The sequence below is a fragment of the Corvus cornix genome, chromosome 20, assembly GCF_000738735.6.
Source record: "Corvus cornix cornix isolate S_Up_H32 chromosome 20, ASM73873v5, whole genome shotgun sequence".
Lineage (NCBI taxonomy): Eukaryota > Metazoa > Chordata > Aves > Passeriformes > Corvidae > Corvus > Corvus cornix.
In genome coordinates this window covers 7543830-7558542 of record NC_046349.1, presented here as the reverse complement: position 1 = coordinate 7558542, position 14713 = coordinate 7543830, and the positions used below count along the sequence as shown (strand labels likewise).

Below are 14713 nucleotides of genomic sequence, written 5' to 3'. Positions count from 1 at the left end.
AGGATGATCCTTAGTGCCCAGGCACGGCCAGGTGGGACCAGAGACTCCCGGGGACAGGATGGGGATCCCCAGCACACAGGGTGGGGGGCTCAGCTGCCGCGTGCCCGTGGGTGTCCCAAGGGAAAGAGGAGCTGAGGGCAGCCCTGACCGCAGGCTCTCCGGAGCGGGCAGCGGGCCAGCCGGCTCTGGCACCCGGGCCGGAAGTCTGTCCTGCCCCTTCACTGTGACTCTGCAAAACCGTGGGGCGGCGGCAGTGACGATGACGATGTCTGGGCCAGGAGGAAGCAGAGGGGCCCGGCTGGGCGCTGCACTGCTCGGGGCAGAGCGGAGGGCTCGGCTGAGCAGGACAGAGGAAGGCCAAGGCCGGCCGGCAGCCACAGCCATGGCTGAGGCCGAAGGCAGAAGCATCCATACACAGCACATCTCGGCCGTGCACAACGTGCCCATGCGTGTCCTCATCCGGCCCATCCCGGCAGAGCTGGAGCCCGGAAAGGTGCAGAGCCTGATGGAGACCCTGCAGGTGAGCGCAGCCCCCGGGATGCAGAGGCAGCCCCTCCTGCACCCACTCAGAAGGCACTGCCGGGGAAGTTGACAGTACCCAAGCCCTGGCACAGTCAGGTCGGGGGGTGTCAGGACAGGTTGGGAGTGCCGGGGTGTGTTGCTCTTGGATGTCTCTCCTCCTTCCCAGGAGGATCCCGAGCGGGTGCCCCCCATCGACGTGCTCTGGATCAAAGGCAGTGAGGGTGGCGATTACTTCTACTCCTTCGGGGGCTGCCACCGCTTCGCTGCCCACCAGGCACTCCGCCGGGAGACCATCCCCGCCAAGATCATCCCCTCCACCCTCAGCGACCTCCGTACCTACCTCGGCTCCTCCACGCCCCACCTGCGCTAGCCCAGCACCCCGAGGATGCCCAGCAGCCCGCTCTGTCTCTGTTGGTTCTGACCCGTGAGCGCCTGGTGAAGATGTGGTCGGGGTCCCCAGCCCTGGGGAGTCCCCAGGGTCCCTCCAGCCGGGATGGGTCAGGGTCCCCCAGCCTTGGAGAGTCCCCAGGATCCCTCCAGCCGGGATGGGTCAGGGTCCCCCAGCCTTGGAGAGTCCCCAGGGTCCCTCCAGCCGGGATGGGTCAGGGTCCCCCAGCCTTGGAGAGTCCCCAGGGTCCCTCCAGCCGGGATGGGTCAGGGTCCCCCAGCCCTGGGGAGTCCCCAGGGTCCCTCCAGCCGGGATGGGTCAGGCTCTCGCCGGTACCGGGAAGCGCCCGGCTGGGCCGGCAGGTGGCGCTATTGTGCCGCGCTGCGCCGCCCGGCGCGGCCGCGGGGTCCGGGACGGGACGGGATGAACCGGGACGGGATGAACCGGTTGGGGTGAGAAGAACCGGGGCACGGCTCCATCGAGAATACCTGAACCGTGGTGGAACAGGCTGAACCGGGGCACGGCTCAACCGGGAATAGCTGAACCGGGATGGAACGGGCTTAACCGGGGCATGGCTCAAGCGGGAATGGCTGAACCGGAGCACACTGGAACTGGGACAAGTCACAGCTCATTCGGGGCATAGCTGAACCGGGAAGGGGTACAGAAGAACCGGGACACAACAGAAGCAGCACACAGCCGTACCGGGAAGAGGCACAGCCGACCCGGCATGGCCAGTCCCCAGCCCTCCCTCAGCGACTCTGGACCTCCAAAATCCTGTGGGGGGGGACACCCGCTGCTGCACCTGGAATAAAGGTGTTCAAAACTCCTGCAGCTCCATAGCCTGGTGCTAGGGGATGCTGAGCTTGGGAGCAGGGATGCAGTGGTCCAGCATGGCACAGCACGCCACAGCGTGGTGGCCTGGCATCAGCAAGAGCAGTGGCTGCGGGCACACAGGACAGCGACAGATGCTTTGCAGGGGGATGGATGTTCTGTGAGGGAGTGGATGTTGTGCTGAGGGATGGATGCTGTGACGGGACAATGCTCTGCCAGCCCACTCTGTCATGCAGAAGAATTCAGGGTCAGCTCTGGCCCAGCTGTGGGGGTGCTTGCGGTCCTGCCATGCTGGGATGCTGCCATTTCTGCAAGCACCACGTCATCACCCCACGTGCAGCCTAGAAAAAACGCCTCGAGCATCCCCTGGGCATCCCAGCATCCCTCTAAGTCGAGAGCCTCCATCCAGGGAGGGGAAAGGCCACTGACTCACTCACTACGCCGTGAGTCAGCAGCAGGACTGGGACAGGAACCTCGGCCGGACACTTCTGCCTCATCAGCCATACTCCTCCCAGGACGGATCCTGTCCCCCCCAAGGCAGAAACGGGCTGGGAGAGGAGGGCACGGCTAGGTCGTTTGCATGGCAGGAGCTGGCAGTGCTGGCATCAGACAGGGCACAATTTACCGCTGCCTCCACGTTTCCGCAGGATCCACTGGGGAGGAAGAGCAGGGTGGGCTGGGGGTGCTGGATGAGGGAAGGGACCGGAGAGAGACTCCAGCGCGGCAGAGCTGCATGTGCCGCATCAAAGCAGCTGTGTGCCGGGAGGAAGCCCTGCAAGCGCTCACAGAGAGCAGCCCCAGCCTGTGGCTCCCTGATGGGCCATAAATTTCTCCTAAGAATTGTGGCGTGCTAAAAAGTTTCCTCTTGTTAGAGAGCGGGGGGTGGAGGGAGGAGGTAGCAGCTCCTGCGGCAGCTCCTGCGGCAGCTCCTGTGGCAATGGGGACATCTCCAGAGTGCCCCCAAACGGGTGTCCCATGGTAGGTACAGATGTCTGCCCATATCCTGTGTGCCCCCACTGCTGGGCATCTCACATGGACTCTGTCTGCCCTACTCTCATGGGCTTGTGCCCCTCATCCCTTGGACAAAAGGCAGCTCAGCAAAACTGGGACTCCATAAAGTGGGAACGAAATGAGGCTGCCCAGATCCCACAACTCCTTTCCCTGCAAGCTATGGAGGCTTCTTCCACCTGGGAGGCCTGCTGCAGGATCTGCTTTTCCAGTTTAGCATCCCCTGCAAACAGTGCCAGGGGTCCGTGCCAGCCCCAGGGTGTCCTGACATCACTCCCAGGGCTCCCTGGCACCAGCTGGGAGCCAGGACCCAGCGCTGTGCCCAAGGTGCTGTGTGAGCATCTCCAGGGCTGACCGGTGCATCCATGGGGCTGGCATGGTGTGGGCAGTGGGAGCAGGTTCGCAGCTGGAGCTGCTGGTGCCACAACCCCCTGGCTGGCACAGGAGTGGGTCTCTCCAGAGCCCTGCACTGCCTCCATCCATCCATCCTCCACCTGTCCCCCTTCCCTCTGCCTGACCCGCAGGGTCTCTGGTGTCGCCGGCTGACAGCCGATCCGGCTGCCTCCAATCCATTCGTTCCAGGGCAGGAACAAAGGCGCTTTGTGGGCTCCCCCCAGCCCGGGCCGGGTGGGGGGTGGGTCCCAGCTCCGGAACTGGGACAGACTTCCCTGCGCGACAGGCGTGTAATGCCTTCCAGACCAGCAGCCCCAGCCCTCAGGTACAGCCCGGGGGGTGGAGGAGGCCTGGTGCTTCCCACACTGCCTGGGGACCCACCAGGTCACCCTAAAACAGCCCCGATCTGGGAAATGGGGAAACTCCTGTTCCCCCAAATGTTCCACAATGCCCAGTCCCCATGGGACTCATGTCCCTCCCCACCAGGGGGCTCCAGTGGCCCCGGGGGCTCCCAAGTTTGCCATCTCTGGTCTCACAGCATTGGGGAACAGGGATAGACTCCCCTGGGATGAGACTCCTGCCTTGCTGGGCTCAGCGTCGGGCAGGAGGCAGCTGGACTCAGAGGCTGTGTGTGCCCAGCTGGACAGGACTGTGGTTTTGGGATAGGGCAGCTCCCAGGCCTGCAGCCTCACTGGCCTGAGCACCCTGAAATTGGGGATCTACAGGCAGAGGAGCCAGTCCTGGACATCCCCTGGTGCCAAGGTCTGGTCAGGGCTGTGGACTTGGGGCACTCAGTGGGGTGGGATGCAGTGGGATGGCATGGATGGGTTGTGATGGGATAGGATGGGATATGATAGGACAGAGTGGGATGGAATGGGATGGATGGGATATAGTGGGATGGGATGGGGTGCGGTTGAATGGATCAGTCCAGCACTGCTTCACCAGGGCTCAACAGGGTCAGGCCCAGTGTCCTGGTGACCACATGTTCCAGCATTGCCGTGGGTCTGGAATCCATTTGCCTCGCCGGCCGTGGTGTTTTCCCAGCAGGGCTGGAGCAATCCCACGGGGCTGGGGGCAGCCCTGGCCCCTGGCCCATCTGCTCCCTGTTTATTTTCTTACACTTAAGTATCACCTCGAAGATAAACACTCCCTGGTGTGGGGGGCAGGGGGCATTTCCCTGGCAGCAGAGGCAGGACCTGGCCCTCAGGGTGCCCAGCACCCCAATCCCACAATGCTCCCCCAAGCAGGGGATGCCTGGTTGAGCTTGAGTCAGGGCTGCAACCTCATGCTCAGGCCATGTCCCCTCCATGCTGTATGTCCCATGCAGGGTCCCGTGAATGCCTGACCCACTGCCTGGTGCTGCCCTCTGCCCGGGGGTCAGCTAGTTTGGCTGGATCACCCAGGAGAGCTGTGATGCCAAACCCCACCATGTCCTGGCACCCGCTCAAGCCCACAGAAGGTTTGTAATGCCACAGCCTTGGCTGTGCCTCGTGCTGCCCGGCTGAGTCAGAGCCCAGGCCACAGAGCTGGGGGAGCTGGGGGGGCCCAGGCACAGGGGCTCACATCTGTACCACACACCTGCCAGGCAGCACAGGAAAACTCGGCTGCTGCCACGCGTCCTCCTGCCCCGCAGCCACAGCATCCACAGGCAGCCGGACAGGCAGGGAGCCGGCAGCGTTCCCTCCTTCCCATGGCTCCTGCTGTTCTCCCAGTCAGGGATGACAGCTCCTGTCCGTCCATCCTGTGTGCAGCACCTGGCGAGGCAGTGGTAACACATACACGTCTATGCCATTGTGGGGATGTCACTGCAGCAGGAGGTGGTGGCATTCAGGGTCTACATGGCACCCACAGGCACACGTGCACATGCACACATCCACATCCACGTCTACGTGCAACTGCACAAACCCGTGCACACACCCTCATACTCACACATAGCCCTGTGCACACACACATGGATGTACACATCCATGCATGCCTGGATGTACAGATGTGTGCAGCTGCACGCCCACGCACAGACACTCACATGTACGCACTCATGTGTGCCGTCCCCGTCCCACACTGAGCCATCTCCTGTCTGCTGCTCCTTCCCTGTCTGTGCCCCGCCATGTTCCAGACCCCACAGGCCACCAGCACCCCACACGTGGCCATGCCCTCCAGAAAAGCCCGTGGGCAGCTCGGCTGGGCATGGGGACTGGGTGACCCCCCCAGCCTGTCCCCGTCAGCTGGTAGCCATGTGTGGGATGTGCAGCTGAGTACACAGCCCCTGCCATCCGTCTTGCTGCCTGTCAGGGCCAGGGGCTGCTGTGAACCCCCAGCCCAGCAAGACTCAGGGGCGAGAGGAGGGCAGAGTGGGGGTTCCCCTCTCTGTGCAGGCACCTGCCTTCTCCCTGCCTGCTCCCTGCCTGTCATGCCAAGGGCCTGCCCATCCCCAGCTTTGCTCCTGGCACTGCCTGCACATGCCCTTTTGTGGGGGTCTGCACCTGGGCAGGGGCTACAGAACGTTGGGGTCCCTCATGGGGACAGATGCATGGTGAGAGGTGTCAGTGTGGACACAGTGCAGAACCCTGCGCACCTTTATTTCTAGGGGATCCCTGTCCTCTTGCTCAGCCCTGCATTTCCCCTCCCCCAGTGGGACCCCTGGCCCTTGGTGCAGCCCTACATGTCCTCAGCCCCAGCAGGACCGCCAGCCCCCAGTCCATCTCTCTGCCCCCCACCGCGTGATTTACAGGCTCTGCACAGGCAGACAAATGGTGAAGGAAAACAGGGCAGGGGGGTCCCTCCGGCTGGGGGCTGCCTGTGCCCCGCAGGGAGCAGAGGGGCCGTTTGCTCACAGCCAGCAGCATTGGGGCAGTGGAGTGGTGCCGGTGCCAGGCAGCACAGCTGCCCCTGTCGTGGTCCAGCAGCCACAAGCCCTGGCAGCACCAGGAGAGCCCCTGGGGGGACCCAGACCCCAGGAGCCCTATCATAAACTCCAGTCCTGCAGCCATAGGCTTTTGGCCGTGGGGCACTGAGGAACATGATGCCACCCCATTCCATAGCCCCCAGGGCACCCCACTGACCACCTCACTGGGGTGTTCGTGATATGCCGGCTGTATTCCATGGCCACTGTCCCGGCCCTGGAAAGCCTCCAAGATTTCTCCTGGCTGTGGAGCTGCTGGACAGTGGGGACTGCAGCTGGCACTGCCAAATCCCCCAGCAGCATCTCCGGCAGCCCTGGCGCCATCTGCCAGGAGCCAGGTCCTGCCCTCCACATGTTTTTGCCACTTGACCTGAATCATGCCCGGAGCATCGCGGAGGAGGAGGAAGGGAGGAAGGCAGGCAGGAAGCCTCCTGACTGCTTGGTTTAGCTGGCTGCCCCCCTGCCTGCTCCTGGGAGCGTTGGGCTCAGGGCGGGGGGGTTGAAGGCAGAGTGGGACCCACATAGACCTCCCTGGTGAGGAGGAGCAGGGCCATGGTCTGTGGTACTGAGCACCAAGGAATGACAAGGAGCAACCGTCAGGCTGGGGGACACCCCCAGCCCTTCCCAGGACACTGGTGATTCCCGCTGCTGCTGGCTCATCTCTCCCTTCTCAGGAAAAGACTCTGTGTTTCCACTGCCGGCACACACCTTCCTCCTGGGCGGGAGGAAATGCTCCTGGCAGTGCTGCCGGCAGTGCTGCCCGTGTCTCTGCATGTCCCCCTGCCCCCTCCCACTGTGGGCAGGCAGGGTGCCAGGCCCTGGGAACAGAGGAGCAAGGAGTGCATTCCTATGGGGCTGCCTGCCCTTGCTGCTCCTTGCCTGCCCCAGGCATCCTCCTGGGCACAGACCCTGCCCCAGTGGGGCATGGCAGGGTGTGGGCAGCAGTGTGTCTCCCACTGGCATCCCTCTAATAAAAACCCCAGGCACCACACCAGTGCCACCCACTCCTGGTTGCCTTCCCCATCCCAGCTCCTGTGCCCTGTGTTCATCCCATGCCACCCTGTGTGGGAGCCAGGGCTGGCAAGGGACAGCCAGGCAGGGGCTGGGGACACGTTGCCTGTGGGCTGACTATCTGTGACATTGCTCTGCAGGCGCCAGAGGCCATGGCACAGGGAGCACTTGCCGGACAGTGGCCCTGGCGCTGCCACGGTTCAGAACCACCGCGGGCATGACCTGGGGTCAAGGTGCCCACAGCCAGGCCAGCGTGCTGGAGTGGGGCCAGGCCAGTGGCCAGAGCCAGCACTGGCTCTCAGGACTGGGGTGAGGACGCTGGCCGCTGGCCGCTGGCCGCTGGCCGGAGCTCGGGGGGCCGGCTGGGGGTGGGCTCCGGAGCCAGCCCCTCCCCGGCCGTATAAATCCCGATTCCCCCTGCAGACAGTCGTCCCAGCCCTGCTCAGCTGCCGCAGCGGAGCAGCAGCGGGAAGGCGTCCGGAGCCGCCGTCGCAGCTGTGCCGGCGGGGGAAGGCTCCCCGCAGCCCGGGGGGTCCCCCCAGCAGGGCCGGGGGTGCGGGCGGGCACCCCGCCATGGCCTTCACCATGCTGCGCCCCGTGGCCGCCCGCGTGCTCTACCCCGACCTCAGCATGCTCTCGGAGGACGAGGAGAACCGGAGCGAGAGCGACACGTCGGACCAGTCGTTCGGCTGCTGCGAGGGCGCCGAGGCTCGCCGCAAGCTGCCGCGGAAGCCGGGGCCGATGGTGATGGTGAAGCAGAGGCAGGCAGCGAACGCACGGGAGCGGGACCGGACCCAGAGCGTCAACACGGCCTTCACCGCCCTGCGGACCCTCATCCCCACCGAGCCGGTGGATCGGAAGCTGTCCAAGATCGAGACCCTCCGCCTGGCCTCCAGCTACATCTCCCACCTGGCCAACGTGCTGCTGCTGGGCGAGGGCTGCGAGGACGGGCAGCCCTGCTTCAGTGCCATCTATGGCGCCAAGGGCGACCTGGACAGCAAACAGCCCCGCAGCATCTGCACCTTCTGCCTCAGCAACCAGCGGAAAGGGGTGAGCGGGATTCTGGGATGGGTTAGGGATCCTCGTGCCCCTCCTGGCCTGAGTGGGGCAGGAGGCTCAGCATGTCCCAAAGGGATGGGGGGCAGCAGCAGACCCTGCCTGGGCTGAGCGGGGCAGGAGACTCATGGCTCAGTGAGAACCACAGCTTCTGGCTCCAGCTCCCACTGGAGGTTTCGGCTGCTCCTGGCCAAATCCTGCTTGTAGCCACACGCCTACAGCTCCTGCTCACGTCAGAGGGCTGGGCTGCTCCCCCACGTCCATCCGGGCTGGGAGGTCTCAGGGGTTAAACAGTCACCCCAGAGCTGGCGGCATTGGCTGTCCCAGGGGGAGCTCAGAGCTCGCTGGCTGACCCCTTCCCCATCCTCATCCCCATCTGCATACCCAACCCTGCCAGCCCACCAGCACTGTGGCAGGGCTACTCCAGCAGCTCTCTGATGTGATGAGGACAGGCAGAGCCCAGCAGACACCCCCCGAGGGGGGTCAGACAGAGTTTCCCGTCCAGTGTTCCCATGCAGGGTCTGCTGGCAGCACTGGCACATCTCCCACAGGGCTGAGATGGCCATGGCAGAGCACCCCTGCCCTGCCCTGCCCTGCCCTGCCCTGCCCTGCCCACCCAGCTGATCCCCCCCAGCATCCTGAAGGTCGTGGGACACCTTTCTTATGGTGAGCCCGCCCTGCTGCCCATGCCAGGGTCCTGGGTGCCCCTGACTGAGGAACAGCTGTGCAGGATATGGGATGCAGGGCTGGAAGTTGCCTGACCTCTTTGACATCCCTTGGCAGGGCTGTGAGCAGGGGCTGCTGTACCCACCACTGTCCCCACACACCCTCAAGGTGTCCCACGTGTGACCCCAAGCAGTACAGCCACGGGTCACACTCCAGCCCTCAGAGCTTTTTCAAGTTTTGCTGCTCCATTTTTAATTAACTCCCCTGCTCCTGCCACCCGCTCAGCAGCCTCTCCAGCCCTCTTGGGGTCCTCCAGCCTTGGTCCCTGGCAGAGCTGCCCCAGCTGGGATCCTCTGGCTCCTTCCTGGGGCTGGAGCCAGGAGTCTGGCGCAGTGCTGGACCCCCCAGGGGACCCTGTGGAGGCACTGGGGCTGCGAAGCTCCTGCTGGAGGGCAATGGTGGGAGCTGGGTTGGGATCCGACTGTGCATCCCAGCCTTGAGGCTGAGCTGGAAAGGGGCTGTACTGGGCTGGAAATGGGCAGGGCTGGAAATGGGTTGTACTGCACTGCAAATGGTCTGGAAATGGGCTGTACTGGGCGATGCTGGGCTGTGCAAGGCTGGAAATAGGCTGGGCTGGAACTGGGCTGTGTTGGGCTCTGCTGATCCATGCTGGGTTTTACTGGAATGTTCTGGGCTAAATCTGGACTATGCTGGTCTGTGTGGGTTATACTGATACAGGAACTGATAGCTCCCTGCTGGGAGGTGGGGCTGAGCTGTGGGGCCGGACTATGTGAGTCTCTCCAGGGCTGTGGATCTGTCTGGGGCCATGTGTTTGTCCTGGGGTGCTACTGGCCCTGGCCACAGGTGCTGAGTAGCCATGGGGGTTGTGTCCTGCAGCATGACAAGGCCAAGGGGGACCCACCTTGGAGGGCTCCACCACAGCACCCATCTCCCAGCCACCCACCCAACCACTCGTCAGGCATGGCCCCCTCTGTCTGTCTGTCCACTCCAGGCAGCATGGAGCTGCCCCAGGACTGAGCCACTGGCCATCTCACAGCGGGTCCCCATGGAGGAGTCGGTGTGGTGGGATGGAATGGGGTGGGCAGGAATGGGGTGCCCCCCATCCGGACACCCCATGGTACCTGCAGCTCTCCCTCCTCTCTCTGCAGGGCAGTCGGAGGGACCTCGGGGGCAACTGCCTGAAAATGCGAGGGGTCACCCCCCTGCGAGTGTCGCGGAGATGAGCCGGGGTCCAGCAGCACCCACCTGAGACAGCGGCAGAGGCAGATGGAGCCCGCACATGCCAGCCCAGAGACCGCAGCGGGGAGGGAGGGAGCTGCTCACCCGAGGTGGCAGCAGCCGAGCCCAGGCTGGCACCACACCGACACTGGCCCTGGAGCCGGCAGTGGGGCGGGAGGACGCTCCCGTGGCCAAGGCTGCCCACGTGGGGCAGGGCCGGGGAGGGGGGTCCCCGCGCTCCGGGGCTGGACTGGAAGGGGCCTGTGTGTGGCCGGCGTTGAGGTGCTCCGGGGGGACGGTGTCGTGGCCCTGGGGACGCTGGTTGTGCACGTGCAGCCGCTTGGAAAATAAAACCCTATTTTTCTGATGGGCCAGTGCCTGCCTGTCACCCCAGTGTGGGGTGAGGTGGGGGTCCCCAAGATAGCCCTGGACCCCCCTGCCCTGCACAGCTGCTCTGCTACTGGAACCAGTGTGACCATCTCAGCTCTACCCACTCCTGTGCCACAGTGGGATTCACATGGGGTGAAACCGCTGGGTGTCCCTGTGTCCCCAGGCCCTGATGACAGCTTTGGCCTCGCAAAGGCTGCAGAAGTCCCAAGGGGGTCAGTGCCACGCCATGGGATGGGGATGGCACCTCCAGCCCTGTGCTGCAGCCACAGGTGCCCAGCTGGTGGGTCGGGGTTGGTGTAACTGCTTTTGTGCCTTCCCCTCCACCTGATACATCATGACTGGCGCGATGTCACTGCCACCACAACTGCCACCATCGCCACCACTGCCACCAGTACTATGACTGCCGCCAGCACAATGACTGTCCCCACTGTGACTGCCACTGCCACCATGCAGATCTGTGCATGACCATGCAGAGCCGTGCATGGTGAGGCAGCAGGCAGCAGCACCTGCCTGGGGTCAGGTGAGGACATGGGGGGTTCCCAGGCCAGATCCCCACATGGGATTCTGCTTGAGGGGGCTGGAATGGCTGGGCGGTGCAGAGAGCTGAGCCTGGGAATGGTGCTGTGCCAGAGCTGGCGGCTCCCAGGGGCCGGTGTGTCCCACGGAGCAGAGGCAGCTGTGGATGGGGCGGCTGGGGGCTCCCCACAAGGGTTGAAGAACTGTAGCTGCTCTATCTCCCTTGGGTCCTGGAGCCTGCATGGAGCAGGGGGAGCACACTGGGGGTCCCGCTGGAGCCTGCCCCAGGCAGGGGCTCTGTTGGGAGCCCACAGCACCTCTCGGCCCCCTGCTCACCGAGGTGAGCCTGCCCCGGGCTCCCTCCCCCGGGTTTGATTTATGGAGCTGACAGCGCGGTGCAGCTGTGAGAGCTGGTCCCAAGCAGGGACCGGGGTGGGTGGGAGAGGTTTGTTCTCAGCGTGGCTAATGTGTCCCAGACCCCAATAAACAGCCGTGAGATTCTCCAAACAGCCCAGGACACAGAATCCCTGCCCCCGGGTTTATCGGGGGGCAGGGGCCGTGGGGGATGCTGTGCTCTGCAAACAGCCCGACCCGCACATGAAAGGGGACCGTCCCCATGAAGTAGCGGCTCTGGAGCCCCCCAGGGGGCCAGCAAGGGCTGGTGGTCCCAGTGCCGGGGGCACAGCAGGTCCCAGCACTGAGTGTATAGGTCGCAGTATGTCCCAGGGCTGAGCACCAGTGTCCCAAGATGTCCCAGTGCGAGCAAGTGGAGCCTCAACAAGCTCCAATACAAAGACCATGAGCCCCAGTGAATCCCAGCACAGGAGCTGTGCATCCAGTATGTCCCAGTGCCAGAGACTAGGGCCCTAGAAAGCTCCAGTATCAAGACTATGCACCCCAGTATGTCCCAGTGCTGAGGCTGTGGGATCCAGCATATCCCAGTGCTAGGGCCATGGATCTCAGCACACCCCAGTGCCAAGGATAGCACAAGGACCCCAGAGCAAGCCCCAGTGTAACAGCCCTGGGTCCCAGCACATCCCAGTGGAGAAGCTGGGCACCCAGTAACATCCAGTGCTGGGGTTATGGATCCCAGCACATCCCAGTGCTGGGGCTATGGATCCCAGCATGTCCCAGTGACAAGCCTGTGGGTCCCAGTACATTCCAGCCCCTCCCAGCACCATGAGAGGGAAACGGTGACTCAGAGCTGCCCGGCTGGTGGGAGCCGGGTGCCCCTTTGCCCCGTGTGGGGTGAGCGCCGTGGCCACTGATCGCCCACGGCCACCGCCAGCTCCCCGGCAGCCGCAGCCCTGCACTGAGCCCAGTCACGCTCCCCTCCCATCCTCTCCCCTTCCTGCGTGCGGACACCCTTGGAAAGGCTCTTGGCCGCTTTCTCTGAGACAGGAAGGTGTCCCCGAGTCTCAGGAAGGAAAAACACTCAGTGCTGAACCCACAAAGACCGTCTCTGAGGGGCCAGGGCTGGAGAGGCTCCAGGCCTGACATCACCTGGGAACTGGAACCAGAACCGCAGCTGCACTCTGCGCCTGGTATTTTTTTTCTTTAACTTGTGTTTTTAAACTTTCTTTTTATAGATTTTTATTTTATTATTTTTTTTCCCCTTTCCCTTCTCCATTCCCCTCCCAAATATTTCAGCCTCCCCACAGGCTGGCCAGCCAGGCTGGAATGCAGCAGGGCTGCACCCGCGGGTGCCGGGAGCTGCCTTGCTGATAGGATGGATGAGGCTGGGTCTGGCCAGGCAGGAGCTGCTGGAGTTGTGGGCAGGGGGCCAGCCTGGGGCTCACCTCCAGTGATGGGGGGCCAGGAACTGATAGCCCCTGATACTGCTGTGCACCAGGGCTGCTGGCCAGAAAGGGACACAGAAGGGTCCGTCTGGTCATGGGGTGTGGGAGGACAAAGGGCACAGGGGTCAGGCAGAGCCTGCAGTCTGTGGGCAGCACTGCTGTCCTGACCCACCGCCCCCAGGATGGGGCTGCAGGGTCAAACCATGTCTGAGCCTAAGTCAGAGAAGCAGGAGGAGCCAAACAGGGATAGAGGACACAAAGGCAGATTTTGGGCCCAGGATCCAGCCCTCCTCATTCCTTGTCCTTTGGCAACACCTTTGGGTGCTGCCTGACCCTCCCTGGGCTTCCCCCAGAGTGGAGGCTCATGCTTAAGACCCCAGTGTATCCTGGAGCAAAGCTCAGTTGCTTGTTGCCTGGGAAATCCTCCCTGTGACAGTGACAGCCTTTAACTGAGTGTCACAGGTCACTCCCAGCCCTGTTGGACCTGGGGGCGAAAGACTGGGAAGGGATCCCCAAGGTCTAGATGGCAGTGAGTGGGGACAGGATGACACCGCTCTGCTGCCCAGGGCAGGGTGGAGAAAAGGATCAGGGAGGGATGGGCAGTCAGGGATGGGATGGGGGGAATAGGATGGGATAGGTTAGGATAGGATGGGATGGCATGGGCAGACCAGGGGGCAGCATGATGGTCCTCTAGGTTGGGATGCTGGGCAGTCCCTTGCCTCCCCGTGCCAGCAGACTCAGACTGTACTGACCCTCCAGCATCCTGCCAGGGTCCCTGGGGAAGAAACCTGGCAAAGGGTCTGCCTGAGACCCTCAAGACACCTGCCAGATCCTCACCATCACAAGGGATGCACAGCAAGAATGCCCCAAGGTGCCACCCATCCCAGGGGTTCCGTGGACACTGCTGTGGGGCTGCCACCACCCTGCCATGTCCCCCCCACGCACTGGACCCCTCAAAGCCGTTCGCCCTGCTGGGACCTCGTGCTGGCTGCGGTCCCTGGGGACACAGGCCCCGCAGCAGGGACAGGGTGTGAGGCCGTGCGTGGGGTGAACGCCAGGTTAATCTCCCGCTGGAGCTTCCCTCTGCAAACAATAAGACAATGCCCGGTTGGGGCCGCCTGCGTAACCAGCGGCGTGGAAGGGAAGTTGTAATATTTGGATTTAGCACTCAGTAAATTAAGGAAGAAAAAGGAAAAAGCGCTGGGGGTAATCAGAGCAGGGCTGGCCCTGTGCCCTGCCCCATGGCTGGCGGCCCTGGGGGCTCAGCTCGGCCTGGGGACAGCAGCTGAGCAGGGTCAGCAGCTCCAAGTCAGTGAGGCCAGGCATGGCTGGGAGCGGGATACATCCCTGAGGGCCAGGCAGAGGATGGGCATGTCCCCACCATGGGGACAGCAGCCTGGAGGGTCAAGGCTCGGATACCCAGCAGGGCTGTGGGCAAACATCTCCTGCCACATCAGAAAAGGGATCTGGGCCAGGAGGTTATTTTAATCCAGACCTCTTCATGGGAAATAAAATCCTATTTCTGCAGCTGGGGTGGCTGGACAGGAGAGGGCCTGGGGGGGCCGTCACCTTTAGCTGGCAGTGGGTGGCAGGGGGTGACAAGGGAGGGGCTGTCCCAGGCTGTCTCCCCTGCACAGCCCCTTTCCCAGCACGAGCCCTGCAGTGGTGCTGGCTCCCCGGGATCCCACAGCAGGGCCCACACTCAATCCAACAGGCATTGTGGTTGGAGATGGGGCTCTGAGTGGGGATGGGTCTCACTGCAGGGGCCCCCTGCAGATGCTAGGGGCAGGGACAGTGCTGCAGGGATGGCCTTAACCCTTCTGAAATTCGGCCTTCCCACACATCAGCAGCCCCACTGCCCCAGGGCTGCCCCTGCTTGCCCTGGACCCAATGGGGCGAACAGGGCAGGGACACCCCAGGGAGCTGGTTTGGGGGGGCAGGATCTGAACTGGAGTCTTGGGAGGGCTCCGTCCCCCCCCGTGCCCTGGGAAGACG

At 63.6% G+C, this 14713-nt stretch overlaps 2 protein-coding genes across 2 annotated transcripts; both read left to right on the top strand.

Annotated features, from left to right (window-relative positions):
* Window positions 1-44: 44 nt before the first annotated feature.
* SRXN1 (sulfiredoxin 1) lies at window positions 45-1737 on the top strand. Its single transcript, XM_039563546.1, has 2 exons — window positions 45-520; window positions 689-1737. Exons 1-2 carry the CDS (start codon window positions 59-61, stop codon window positions 890-892), a joined length of 666 nt encoding a protein of 221 aa, XP_039419480.1. The 5' UTR covers window positions 45-58; the 3' UTR covers window positions 893-1737.
* Window positions 1738-7462: 5725 nt separating this feature from the next.
* Window positions 7463-10380, top strand: TCF15 (transcription factor 15). Its single transcript, XM_039563547.1, has 2 exons — window positions 7463-8102; window positions 9944-10380. Exons 1-2 carry the CDS (start codon window positions 7626-7628, stop codon window positions 10016-10018), a joined length of 552 nt encoding a protein of 183 aa, XP_039419481.1. The 5' UTR covers window positions 7463-7625; the 3' UTR covers window positions 10019-10380.
* The last annotated feature ends 4333 nt before the right edge of the window (window positions 10381-14713 follow it).